Source organism: Ostrinia furnacalis, unplaced genomic scaffold, assembly GCF_004193835.3.
Source record: "Ostrinia furnacalis isolate ACB-3 unplaced genomic scaffold, ASM419383v2 OfSCF5073, whole genome shotgun sequence".
In the NCBI taxonomy this organism is placed as follows: Eukaryota; Metazoa; Arthropoda; class Insecta; order Lepidoptera; family Crambidae; genus Ostrinia; species Ostrinia furnacalis.
The window spans coordinates 146,125-161,238 of record NW_021135312.1 but is presented as its reverse complement, the minus strand read 5'-3'; the positions used below and the strand labels follow the sequence as shown (position 1 = coordinate 161,238).

At 37.7% G+C, this 15,114-nt stretch overlaps 1 protein-coding gene across 1 annotated transcript; it reads right to left on the bottom strand.

Moving 5' to 3' along the window:
- Window positions 1–9,245: 9,245 nt before the first annotated feature.
- On the bottom strand, window positions 9,246–11,730 carry LOC114360523 (uncharacterized). Its single transcript, XM_028315249.1, has 2 exons — window positions 11,638–11,730; window positions 9,246–11,302 (listed from the first exon to the last, which is right to left on the bottom strand). Exon 2 carries the CDS (start codon window positions 11,294–11,296, stop codon window positions 10,043–10,045), a length of 1,254 nt encoding a protein of 417 aa, XP_028171050.1. The 5' UTR covers window positions 11,297–11,302; window positions 11,638–11,730; the 3' UTR covers window positions 9,246–10,042.
- Window positions 11,731–15,114: the final 3,384 nt, after the last annotated feature.

Genomic DNA, 15,114 nt, shown 5'->3' with positions numbered 1-15,114 from the left:
ATATCCCAAGAGCCTCATCCTTTTGCCTCCAATTTTTTATTTATTTTTGTGTTTGTAGAAAGCATGTAAAAACGAGGTAATAAAGTAGTTATAATATTAAGATATACCACAAAACATGATCCGCCGATCCCTCATTGAGCCACTGCCAGATATCTTTTTGACGATCATAAAGTGGGTGGACGTTCAACACTACTTTTGCCGAGAAGTTTGATCGATTCTTAGACCCGTTTACTCAAATTGTCGAGATTCGCGACACAATGTCAAGTGTCAAAGGTTTAAAAAGTTGAAATAACCGAAACAATCGTAACTTGTATTCTTTTAAAGACTTATTAAACTGTAGTTAACTCTAACCTTGCTGAAAAAATTATAGATCGTTGAAAGGTTAAGAAGTTATGTTGCTAGTCATTAGCATGGGGCAGACTTTGATGTATGTTGCCATAAATCTTATCTATGGCAATTAGTCTGAAAGTGGTTTTTAATTAACTGCCTTTAAGTAATGTGAATTTAATTTTGGTTTTCTTGGAAGTGTAAGAGGATTACGTTTCTCAATACTCAATCAAATGGTTGTGTTTTTTGGCTGCGACCTTTTGGATACTGAAAGGTTTGATGGAATTTAAAGTTATTTTACATACGTTTTTTTGGATAGTATGGTTGTTTTTGGTTTTATAAGTTCTTTATTGTAGCTACCTATACATTTTGTAGGTGACTACTAAGTAGGTATAATCCGTGCCAATGTAAAATAACCAATCTTTGAAAAATAAAACAGTTCAACATGGCTCAATCTATCTGGCAGATGCCAGAAATTAATGTGCCGTCTGGAGCACGGAATCCAATTCAATTTATATGTAAAGAGTCCAGCGTTCTAACCACTGTCAACAACCATCAATAAACAATTTGATAAAACTAAAAGCAAATGATTTTCAACCTCCAAATACATTTGTGGTTCTTTTTAAAACCGCACTAGCACTTTGGTCAGCATAAGGCACTCTAAAATAAACAAAAGACTTACAATGTTCTTTCACGTTTTTAAAGCCACAAAAAAGCTTCAAGAATTCGGCTACAAATCTTCGGAGGACAGTTATCGCTGAAACAGTGAGGACAGCCTTATCAGCATTTGACCGGTGTAAGGCCGAAAACGTGAATAACACGTCGTTATTTCGACCAATTCTGAGGTATTTAAATAAAACGGCAATACAATAAAATAGATTATCTAAGAACACGCGATGGTGGCACGTAGGTGGTACTGTATTGGCACGGGCGGTGGTTAGGGTTTGATAAGTCTAAGGGTATGCATTTTCATAGAAAAGTGATTATAATCACACGTAATATCAAAATACATTTTTTTGTTTTAGCATCAATTTAAAAAAAGTGCTAGTTACCTATTTGTGTCTGGAAAAGTCACAGTCGTTAGCAGGCAGATAAAATCATGCGCATTAACCTTGACCTTATAAAGATTGCAGGATCCAATCAGCCAATCTTGAAATCATTGGAGGAGGCTTATATTCAGCAGTGGACGTCCTGTGATTGAAATGATGACGTATGATGAAAACTCATACCAATACAAATATTGTATTTTGTGGAGAACGAGTACTTACTGATTTACACATCATTTCAATCAAAATCAAAATCAAAAATATTTATTCAGTTTAGACCACAAGTGGCACTTATGAACGTCAAAATGTAGTAAAAAAGAAAAAAGAAAAGGTAGCCCTTATGGGGCACTTTACATGTCTCCTTATCTTTTGGGCCCTACCAGCGCTTCGAGACAAACATATGCTGAGAAGAAACGCCGGAACAAACTCAATTATTTTATTAGGCCTAAATGTACTCAATTGTTCAAAATTGACTTTATTTGCCCGTATTCATACTCAGTATACCCAATTGAATTATTTATTGGCACGTACCAATATTGTCGATGTAATTCAGTGATCGAGTCGAAAAGGAGTGTATTGTCGGTATTGTCCGCTAAAATGTCGCCTTGAAAAGGAGACCTCACTCAAAGTTCCCAATAGACCCTTCGGAGGAAATTACCAAGCATTTGAATAGTACCCTTCCTTCTGAGTACTAGTGACGTATTTATAAACCAGTCCCGAGTTTGAAGTTGCTAAATCTATTGTCTGTATAATTTTCTGGCTCCTCACACCGAGTTCATTTACTATGTTCCTAAATATTTAATATAGTCTTAGTTTAAATTTTAGATAAGTCGTAAATACCTTATTACCTCAGCCCAACACTTATTTAATGTAGAGTTTCTATTTCTAGACAACCAAACGAGTTCAAATACGAGTACATAGGTAATTGAGACCCGGTGAAAACTATACTGAGCTATGCTTTTTTTACTTTTAGTTCATAACATCAGAAAATTTCCCATTCCTTTTTTTTGCAGTGTCTCTCCCAATGACGCCGCGACGACACCGAGACGTTTTCTGAAACGTCAGAAAACCGAGATCGAGTTATAGATTCGGGTCCTACTTGTTTTATTATTTAAAACAGGACAATAAGGGAGAAAGAGTTGTGTTTGATGTTAGCTTAGGATGCTCTCTAGTTTATGTTGTGTGTTTAGTTAGGATACACAAAATCGTATATCGATGTAGCAAAAATTATGTTTCAATGATTCATGAAGGTTTTGCACAAATAGAGAAAAATCACTTGAAAAGTTTTGTGAAAAACACGTAAATGAGTAGTAAATTATGCAATTCCGACTGTCACTACAAAGGATTGTAGTTTTTATGTAAAATGTTCTGTCGTGACTTTTTGATGGAGTGGTTTGCCATTTTTCATTTTACACGCTAGTCTACCGCCAAGTTGTTTGAAGATTTCCTTTCAGCTTTATTTTCCTTTGTTTTCAGAAACAATAATAAAGTTTATTTCTTAACTTATTTAATAAACGGATAATACTCGTAGCATGAACTAGATAGAAGTATTCTAATATTAATCAGAAGAGCAGTTCTCTACAGGTATTATCAATAATTCTATGTATGTAGTTAAGTCCCGTTTCTGTTTTAGGTCCCTTTCATAATTTTCTTTTGAAGTTCGAATGTAGAGTTGATATTTCTGTTACAAAATTCTGCTTTTGACTAGTTTGGCAAATATGTGGTCTTTTCTACTCAAGAATTCACTGCCCAATAGCTAAATGACCAGATACCTGCCTAATTCAAATTGCCTATCTTATGCATCAATTAATTTATCAATTTGCTTTTGTTTTCTATCGAATAACATCTTTTTTTTATGCATAACAAGGCAGGTATTTGACCACAATCGCACCTGATGTTAAGTGGGATGCAGTCTAGGATGGTACATATCTGCCCTAAATCTAATCTATCTAATTTTGTTTCGATGCTTGAGTGAAATATCGAGCATTTACTCATTATCGTTGAATAAGATAAGCGTACTTAATACAGAGCCTTTTACTTCTACATCCTCAATGAAATCGTTTTAATATTCGCCACCGAAATTGTGTATTCGAAAGAATTATCTTAATAACAGATGTTTTCCATTTTTATTTCATTAAAGGCCGGTAATGGCATTTCTGGATACTTTATCGGAGAAAGGTTTCATAATGAGGGTAAGCGAATAAGCGATCCGTATTATTAATACTCGGGAAATGTAACTGTGCTCGTTGAAATTAATGCGGTGTTTTGTCATCGAATTAAGCACATTTGGATTTTCGTTTGGCTTGTTAGGCTGGTTTTTTAGTATCACGCAGACTGTCAGTGCGAATCGCTCCGCACAGCCGATCTGTATGAACTGCTAGGGAGCGGAGCGGTTCCTCCGGACCGCATAACTCTAAAACGCTCCCTAGAAGTTCATACAGATTGGCCGTGCGGAGCGGGTCCGCACCGAACGGTCTGCATGACACTAAAACCAGCCTTACAGATTTAGGCTATGACGAAAACCGGTGCATTTTGTATTTTTGACGTTAGTCAAAGTTAAAATAAGATGGTGCAACTAGCTTTGCAGTATCTATTTTCGTTTTAGCCAAAAGACGTCCACTGCTGGGCAAAGTCCTACCCCAAGGATTTCCACAACGACCACTTGCATAGCATCCAGGACTCCAGGTGCTTCCCGCGAAAGACGCTTTCTTTGACTCGAATCATTTTTGTACAGTCAGCCTTAAATAGTTCGTAACACGTCTTTGTTACAACTTGAATTTATGCTTGTGTTGTCAACTTTATGGCCATTTTGGGTGTCACGAACTATTTGACGCTGACTGTACTTGTACAAAATATGACCAAGAGGTCATATTTTGTCCTAATTCATAAATAACGTAATTATTTTTCTACTTTTAGTGGACTTTTTTTGGAGGCGTCTTTGGAGTTTTTAAAGTCGGTTTTTTTAAACGTAGTTTTTTGTTGAGTGTAGATTAACTCTTAAGTGTCATTTTATGACTGAGCCTTACAGAACTACCGTACCAAAATTTCATATTGTACCTACATAATTTGAACCATCAATCTACGAGATAAAGTAACCCTATATTTTGAACAAATGAAAACAAATTGAACTTCTTTATTATGAAATATGAGTAAACGAGGATTTTAGTGGAAACATTAATATTAATTTGTACAACTTGTTATTATTTTTTAGAAGAGAAACATTAATAAAACTTAGGCGCGAGAGGGTTAATGGTTAGGGTGCCTAGGAAAGAAAGCAATAAATAATAATAATTGTTTCAGCTATCATTTATCAATTACCTAGCCCCAAAATAACAACATACTAGTATAGTATTTAGTTAGAGTCTAAGGGAAAAACAAACAAACTATAAAATATGAAAATATATTCGTAATACGAAATCTTAGAGATACAAAATAAATATAAAAATATTCTATAAAAAGCTTTACGCTGCTTACACTACTTGCGGACTTTTTAAACTTTGGCTACAAGAATGTGAAACACTATAACTAAATTATTTTAAGCTTATACGCAGACCACCGATTTTTAGTCGGCCGATAGTTGGTGGGCCCGATTCTAATTTGTATGAAGAATCAATCGGTGTAATGTGCGCACTTCCATACGTGCTCATACTGATTAAAGGTTCGGCCAAACCAACGCGATCACTCGCGATCAATCAGCCGGCGTGCAGCGATGGCGACCAGACTTAAATGCATTGATCGCCATCGCAGCACGCCGAATGATCGCGTTTGATCGCGTTGGTTTGGCCGAACCTTAACTGCCCGACTAAACTATCGGCCGACAAAAAATCGGTGGTCTGCGCCTATGCTAAATCTTTCTTTAAAGGAACTCATAAAACTCATAAAAACTCATAAAACTCATTTATTTCTGTAAATAGGCTTAAAAAAAGCACTTTTACACGTCCCAGTATTAACCCTACCACTGCTTCAGGACAATAAATGGGCCAGTGCTGAGAAGAAGCAGCGCAAGAAACTCAGTCACTATTGTCAGCCTCTTTTTCAAAGGTTTACATGCTTTAAAATGTACAAAGTTATAAATATTTATGCGAGCTAGGCAGTAAAGTATCCCAAACATTTTTATCTTTTGACTTTATAGTAGCCCTTTTTCATTAAGGTACTTTTAATATGTGCTTTGAATTTATGAATGGGTAGTTCTACAACAGTTTGTGGTAATTTATTAAAGAACTTAATACATTTTCCCATAAATGAATTACCAATCTTATGCAATCTGAAATTTGGAACGGCAAGTTTATTTTTGTTTCTTGTATTAAAGTTATGCAAATCGCTCTTTTTCGTGAATTGCTCTATATTTTTGCGGACATATAAAAGGTTTTCATAAATGAACTGTGAAGCTACTGTCAGTATGTTAATTTCCTTAAAAAAATCTTTCAAGGAAAATCGGGGTCCAAGGTTATAAATGGCCCGCACTGCTCTCTTCTGCAGAACAAACACAATTTGAATGATTCGTGAAGAATCATTCTTCATTTTAGCATTTACGAGTATAACGTAGGTAGAATTTTACAAATAAACCGTGGCTTTTATTCTAAAGATACCTCATTGTTATTTGTTCTAAAACTTTTATCCTAAACGTTCAGATATAAAATAAATACTAAAAAAACGTATAAAGGCTGACAAGTGAAGTCGTTATTACTAAATAACGGACAATAAAACCGTCTGGAATGTTTTATGATGCGCGTCTTGTAACGTTAAGAAAATAGGATGGGCTGTTTACGAAATACGAGTTTTATGTCTGTACCTAACCTGCGTAGTGTCGTAAGGCTCAAGAAAACAGGAGTTTTAATAATGTCACATTCTCTATTGAATACATTAAAATAACTGCAACACGGAGTGAATAGTTTCATTTAAGTGGAAAATATAAAAAAAAAAACCAAACTAATTGAGGATTGTAGTACAAGATTAGAATTTTTGAGTTGTCACTATGTAGCAGTACTTGTAATTTTTTCAGTTTTGCAGGCGGTTTTTGGTTTTTCAACTATTAAATAGGTATTAATCACTGTTTTACTCTGTCAATGTCTTATAGGCATGCTATAGAAATAAATATAAAGAAATAAATTCAGTTTTTTACTCGAAATAGAGCTAAAAAAATTCCGGGACGTGTCAAATTAATAATCACAGCCGAGATATTGTTTTTCAACAGAAGTTTTACCTTAATCAGCTACAATCAATTTTCTTTCGTTATTCTATTTCTATTTAGATGCCAATTTAGATATCCTATTAATTATCTTGATACTTGCTTAGTAAGGGAAATTGCTTAATCAACTTTAATTAACAAAAAGAAGTGGGCTATGCGGTAATTCTTGACTCATTTCCGTTCGTGTGTTTGAAAACCAAATACGGTTTTTAAGGTTTTACACAATAAGCTTAATGTTGAAAGAAAAATCGGCAAAAACCTCTTTTACCGATTTTGTAAGCTTAATGAATAGATTGATTGCAAGCGGTCTCATTCGATTTTTTTGTTAATTGGCTCCCGTTCGAGTATGATAGGAAACGCCATAGGAAAAAAGATTTTTTTGTAACAAAAGTAAGTTGTTCCTTCCTTCGAAGATGTGAAAATAGTTGTATTGTTCGGCTTTTGTGTATTCTATTATTTGATTAAGAGGCTGTTCAAGTTTAATTGAGACCTAGTATCACAGAGACTGGTTTCGATCTATTGTAATCGCCGCTCTGATAGTGTAGTATTTTGAGATGGGATATGCCTCAATTTATCTGGATCTAAGATGTGTTTACGCAGGAATTAAGTATGAGCCAGAGCACACAATGCGTTGCGACGCCGCACTCGTGTCGCCACAGATATTTCTATGTAAGATGACGCAGTGACACCGCTCCGGCGTCGCACCGCTGCCGCAACGCATCGTGTGCTTTGGCTCTTAGTAACTACTTTGTAGTCAGGGAACATAATGTGGCTGTATTTCATCCGCCTAGTGGGATATTCAGCATATTTTCGAGTCGAATCGTCCCACAGTGGACATAATTATGCATATTTCAGTCGCAGTGTCCTGTAAGGGCTCGGACTATATTTTGCATTTGCTATGAGGCAATTTTTTTTACTAAACAAATATTAAATTCTAGGAAAATATCGGTACATAACAGTGCACCTTTACCTGTCTTCAGGTACCTCTAACACGTCGACTTCGAATCGTTTGCGTATTTGAATCGCCATTAAAAGATTAAGTACGATAACTATATAAAACAGCGCCCCTGTGAACGTGTCGTAAAGTGAACTTATTATAAGAAATGGTTGCACGAAATTTGTCACGTTATCGTTTAATTCGAAGGTTGAGTATCGAATTTTGTCGAATACGCAAACTATTCGAAGACGAAAGTTGTTCATGCTAGAGTTACAGTTTCCGTACGCACGTTCCGTCATACATACCTAGAATTCCATTACTTAGGTAGGTACTTTCTATCCCAAACTTTTCCATCATATTATTANCCTGAACATTGAGTCTAGATCTCAGCAATGCTAGCGGAGTGATCAACCGGTTGAAGGAGTTGGTTCGTGAGATTCAGATGCTATGACTACCAGCGCTGCTACGCTGCACCGCCACGCGTGTGCCATTGTGGCACGAACCAGAAACTGCCGCGATTGCGGCTCGGGCATGGAAAAAACGGTTTAGATTATCGTAAGTATGCATTCCATCATCTCATTGCTACTCACGGCTCGAAGAACCAACTACTTATCGAAGTCTTGATGCGAAACAGCCGTGTAATCTTATCCGGTTCAATGAAGTACCTTGTGTGACGCACGCATGACACGGCCTTGTTTACGCCTAGAATCATCCACGAGATAATTAATAGATGAGGGGACGGCCAAACATAATACACGTTCCCGAATAGCTCGTGCGTCATAACTATATTATGCGAAGTTATCTTGACGATGGTAAGATGTAATTAACATAACGTCATGTTCCAAAATAGTCGAGAGGTCAATGTACTCGGTAGTTTTCTACCAGCTCAATTGGCTTTTCACGAATCATTAGCCGTTGAGTTTGAGTCTTTTCTGCAAGCGTATCAGTCGGACGACCTACTCGCATCGTTCCTGAATGATGATCGTTCGTCGCCCGTTCCGCAGCATACACAAGTCGGACGAAACCGACATAAAAACTATGATAAATAACAATGCCTGGTGTAAGTGACGCGTAATTTTTATTCCATCATCGACCATCTGGAAAGTTGCCATTTGAAAAAGAACGGATAACGTTCAACGCACTCAACGGTTGTCGCGAGTGAGTTATGGGCTGAATTTATGGCTGTCGTGCTATTAACTTACTCGCCAACTATTTATTCGCGGAACGATTATGGGTTAATAGAAAACAGATGTGGTATAATCTGTTTTGGCGAGTAGGTAAAACAGACAATCAGGTATTATTGTAACACGATTCATTGTTCGATATGAATACCTATCAGCATTAGCTACGTGCAGGGTTTTTCAAGCATAAAGTCACGACGACATTTGCAAGCATGTGATAACTGTTCATAGAGTTAACATGTTCTTATCTAACCTTCGCCTAAGATAACGAGTGGGTATGGAAAAAGAAGGCTGTTTCATTTCGAAGTAAATTTATTGTAAAAATATACGATAACAAACTGATTGCTTCTCTACTGAGCATGAAAGGAAGTAGCGTCTACTTATTAAATTATATATAGGAACTCAAGTTAACTTTTACAACCGTCCGAGAACTGAAGACAGGCTCACACTTAGGTACACATAGGTAGATACTGTTACAACTTAAAACTATAAACCATCACACTTAGTGTCTAAAACGTATAAACTAATCGTACACAGTATGTATTCTATTGGTAAATTCTTACAAAATGGTGATTTGGTAACAATGTGTTGATCAACCAAAAGTTACGAACAAAGTTAGAACACCTCAACTTCTATAGCTACATTGCAAACAATCAAAGGTATTTACAAATACAAAACTTATAAGGTAGAGTGTTGTATATTGACGAAGTAGTGACAACTGTCATCTGTGGGGTCAAGAACCGTCACAACATCGTATCATACATCCTACTAAACTTACTGCAAACCCTCTAACCATACTCATTCATTGAATGTTTGAGAACACTTTAAGTTTTGGCCTCTCGTTTCCCCACAAAATTGTTACATACACTTATAACTAACGGTACAACTAGCCATGACACATTGCGGGGGATTCCTAGAATAAACCTTTTCCCAGAAGTATTGTGGTCTAGTAGTCTTATCATAAACATTAGGAAATAGGCAATTAACTATTCAACTATGGTGCGCCATTCGAGGAAAACGACCTCGTTATATCATGAAATTAATCCTAATTGACATCGACCGGTCTCGAATGGCGCCGGCCGCATGAAATATGGCATGTTTTAGGCATCATTCAAATCCTTAGACCTTGCGAGGGTCGATGGCACTCCTATGAAACGTGATAACATTGTTTGTCGTCGTTGAACAATACGTTAATTATGTAAAAGGTTAGGTTCAATACATAATTTACATTTGTATAAAATTAAAATATACGAGAAGTCTCAGTGTTTTTGTGTGTACACTGAGATAACAATATAGTTACAGCATTAGATGTCGATCATTGAAGCCATGACGTGAAACCAGTCGATGGATTAACTGATCGCATTTACGGACTTACAGGGCAACAAAGTAATGGTCGATGGTTTTGTATTGGCATGAAGCTGCGAGCAAGAACGTTTTCATCACAACGATGAAATAACATGCAGCAGAGACTGCTGCAAGAATAGAAATCTGTCAGGACTGGGTGTTGTTTGCGTTCATACTCCAAGTTACAAATGACATACTTGACGAACTGTTTACGAATAGGACCATCGATACTATTTAAGCTCGTCATGTCAGAACAAACACGGTTATTCCGGTCTGTGATGGATATTCTCATGCAGCACTTGGGACAATCCCAATTGAAAGTACGATTATCTGGTACCCAATGGAAGGTACTTGGCAAGGGACTCGGCATGACCGATTTAGACTTGGACCTCAATTGTGGTTTGTGAGAATGATAGAAGGCAAAACCACAAAGGCACATGATTGTTAACTCGGGTGTAATAGATTCTATAAACGGAGCAATACCCTCGAAGGTCCAGTACTTTGTAGAATTCATCGCCATGCACTCATGAGAGATTGAAAAATCACAATCTATACACTGATGTGTTTTCATGAAACGTTCAAACGATATAGGCCCGCTACAGAACGTCCGGCAGAGATACTGGAAGGATTTTTGTATAGCCTCGGTTTGTTCTTCAGTGAATTGATTATTCTTCAATAGGGTACGAAATTCCATCGACTTGAAGTCGCTTTCTGATATATGAGACCATAAGCGGACATCGTCAGCTGTACTGCTTAACTCTGACAAGTCCGCGGCAGCCTTGACGGTAGATTTGCGCTCCGAAGGTGAAACTTTGGTTCCTGGCGGTGACGCTTTATGCTGGTGCCTCTTCATACCGTGAGGTTCTTTCTTGGTGGACGGCTTATCAGTAGTCGGAGCTGTAGGCTTCGCATGGCTCCTCTTCTTCCCGTCTTTTTTAGGTTTCGAAACATGACCGCTTTTCACCGAATAAGTTTTTTTTGCAGTACTACTTGCTGATTTGGACTTCAATTTCTTGCTGACAGAAGTATGAGAGCCACCGACGTTCTTATCGATGTCAGTAGAACGCGATTCAGAAAGTGGAATACTTATAGCCTTTATTTCTTTCGTTGTAACCGCCATCAAGCCGAGCGCATGTAGAAACGACGGTCTGACTGGTCGAACTTCTAATAGTCCCGGCGCAGCTTCGGCTTGACTGAAATCAGCATTGCCTTCATTGAGAATGGCAATCTCCATAGAGTCTTCATTTAAATATCCGCTGCCGCGCTCGTCCATGATAACCTGTTTGATACACAAGTCAAATGTTTACACAATGTTCCATAGAAACGTGCACGCGCGCGACGCCTAGTCGCCGCGGAATATAATCAACCACTGCCGGACACAGAGCATGGAATCGTCGCGCGCCGCCGCGGCGCGCGACGATTAGACTGGCCGTGCCCGCCCGCGTTCGATCTGCGTTGGCAACCGCTGATACTACACGGAAACGATACGATAACAGAATGGAATCGCGCCATAACTTCGTGGTTGCTAAACACTCACGATATATTTACAAACATTTACCTTAATAGGAGTGCATACTATTAATATGTTATGATTATAATGTGACGAATACTAACCGCAACACGTGAACAATTCTTGAACGGGAAATAACCTCACGCACGTGTTGACTCTTTGGTCGGTTAGTCAGTACTGAGTGAATGTCTCACGCACCTTCGTGTAAATGGCGAACTTCATTGCGCGTGCGTGGTTCCACATTTATAATATGCGCGAAGTCGTTGTTTTCTTTTTTTTCTAAATCCAAAAGGTGTTTTTCAACGATAGGACACGGCATGACCTTGAAACCACTAAATTCGTTGATTGTTGTTATTATTTTGGCCTAATACAAGCAATATACCTAGATATTGGTATGTTCGGCACCGGTACTTCGAGCTTAGTGTTTAATATGTTATCGCTATACACCATGCAACGATAATCGGACAACATTGGGAATGTGACGAGTGTGAGAAGCATGGCTAGCGCGGCAAGCGTATCAGTGTCATGGATTCCGTTATGGAATACGTGTACACGACAGTTGGTTCGACTTGCTCGGTAGGTGCATTGTGCATGCTTCAGCAGCATTTTATACATATGGGAATTAGCCTTATCAGTATGAAGGAAGTTCCCGTAAAATTTATACTTTTCATACAGTCAGGATCACGAGAGTGTACGGCCCATAACTCCTGGATGCAGGTCCAGATGTGAGTGGGAGTTTTGACATTGCAACATCAACCCGATGCACTAGGATGCATTTGACTCAAAATGTACTTGCATTTTTTCACTAAAAACGATGGTTTCCAGCCTCCTGGCAGGCTTCTGGATAAGTTCTGGACATGAATCTCTGCAAAAGACTTGCAGGTGTTGCAGCAAAGTGAGAAAATCACAGCCGCATAGCTCATAAACCCGTAGCGCAAAACTCAGATTTCCAGTATGGTAACGTCGATGCTAGGCTAGTGACAGCTTCTACATAACGGTCTAACATACCTGAGCAGAGCTCACGTGCTGTTAGACCTCTGCAACTCACATCCCCTTATCTTGAAACGTTTGTGACGTATACAGAGTTCATGGCACGTTTTCCTTGTATGCGTATGTGTGTGTATGTACGTGCGTACACGTACACGAATGTTACGTAGGTTAAGATATGCTATGACGTGAACAGTCTGTGCCTACGAACCGTTGTCAAGCCGGCAATCATAAACGTTAGGCATGCCCCCTGTGATTCAACAGCAAGTACGAAGTACGAACGTCTGAGACTGAGAGCTGTCTGAGGTGTGTTCTCTGACTGCAATGTACCGCGACGCTTGAGACACATCAATGTTGTTGTTATGTTGCATAAACATATATTCTGTGACCATAGCTACCTAACACCTTATCTTGAGTTTTATAACAACTACACGGTTTATAGTTAGTGATTCCGTGAATTCGCGCACGGCAGTGTGCTCTTGTGGGTACCTTATAACATAGTTTACCAATTAGTGGGGCGCAATCGTATCTGTTGTGACACAAGTCATATAACAATGTAGCCTCAAGTTGCATGCGTCTGTGCCTTAGACTGAGAAGATGATATTTTTCAAGAAGCTGTTGGTATGACAAGTATCTACGAGAGAATCGGTAGTGTAAAGAACGAAGGAACTTTTTTTGGATTCTTTCGAGGGCCAAAACATATTTATTATAGAAGGGATTCCAGATAGACACAGCATACTCAAGTTGTGATCGAATTAGTGTTTTATACAAAAATATATATGTAGATGGTTTTAGAAAATGTTCAGTTCTACGCATTACAAAACCATACATTCTGAAGGCGTTATTAATTATATTATAAATGTGAGTATCAAGAGTTAATTTAGAATCTAGGATGATTCCTAGGTCTTTTATAGATTCAACAGATTCAAGTTGCAAACCAGATAAGCTGTATTTATAGTTATATGTTATTCTTTTTTTGGTGAATGTTATAGCTTTACATTTATTGAGACTTAATTTTAATTTATTTATGACGCAATAGTTAGAGAAGCGGTCTAGATCAGCTTGAAATCTCAAATGATCATCATCGCTCTCCACAGTGCTATAAATTTTTAGGTCATCGGCATACAAGAGGAAACTGCAAAATCTAAAACAGTGATGAACATCATTAATGAATAGAATGAACAACAGAGGTCCAAGAATAGAGCCTTGCGGCACTCCTGAAGTAATTGGAACAAACTCTGATTCATGCCCACGCACAACTACTTTCTGGGTGCGATTAGTTATATAAGATTTAAACCATCGCCAGAGATCCCCACGAATGCCGTTGTATGCGAGTTTGTCCAATAATATTTTGTGGTCGACTCTGTCGAAAGCCTTCCGGAAGTCAGTGTAGATACTATCCGTTCTTTTATTGGCGTCTATGCTCTCAAAAATATACGAAGCATAGATTAAAAGATTTGTACTAGTTGATCTACGTTTTACAAAACCGTGTTGCTGTTCAATAATAATGTTATGTAGGGAAGGGTAGATGCTATTGTGAACTAGTCTCTCAAAGACTTTCGACAGAGCGCACAGGATAGATATGGGACGATAATTCTCTACATTGCTTTTATCTTCTCCTTTGAATACTGGNTGCATGCGCCTGTGCCTTAGACTGAGAAGATGATATTTTTCAAGAAGCTGTTGGTATGACAAGTATCTACGAGAGAATCGGTAGTGTAAAGAACGAAGGAACTTTTTTTGGATTCTTTCGAGGGCCAAAACATATTTATTATAGAAGGGATTCCAGATAGACACAGCATACTCAAGTTGTGATCGAATTAGTGTTTTATACAAAAATATATATGTAGATGGCTTTAGAAAATGTTCAGTTCTACGCATTACAAAACCATACATTCTGAAGGCGTTATTAATTATATTATAAATGTGAGTATCAAGAGTTAATTTAGAAACTAGGATGATTCCTAGGTCTTTTATAGATTCAACAGATTCAAGTTGCAAACCAGATAAGCTGTATTTATAGTTATATGTTATTCTTTATTTTACGGTGACATATTATACAAACAATAGGATTTGCACAATAATTCTGTCGGCGCGATAATCTTTTGTTTTTTATATTATGATTCTTGATTAAATTGTCTATTCAATAGTTTTGTTAACCTTAAAAAAAATCCAAACCTCGTAACTCAGCATATTGTTTCAAGTATTAACTCATTACCGAGAACTAAACGCAGGCTGTCTAGTACTTATCATAAACAATCTCATTAAAGTACGTGACTGATACTTAAATGGGAATAATGGTAGGTAAGTGGTTTAGAGGTGTCAGTAGCCGCAATACCTGAACTTATTAATCACTGAATGGACAGATTATTAATGAATAATTGTAGCAATGAGTGGTGAACAACAATGGTGCGGTGCGGATATTTAATAAGATTCCGCAACACGATTCCCGCGGGCATTGGGCCTATCAAGGCGGTTTGACGATGATTAATAAGTTACGAATGAATGGCACGATCTGGGGGTCTATTCGGAACTATTCATATAGAATCGACTCTATTTTTCTCTTTTACTCACCCTGTTTGTGATATTTGTTT

Bases quoted from the DNA above. Each gene is read 5' to 3' on its own strand.
- LOC114360523 (XM_028315249.1), bottom strand. From the start codon at position 11,296: ATGGACGAGCGCGGCAGCGGATATTTAAATGAAGACTCTATGGAGATT.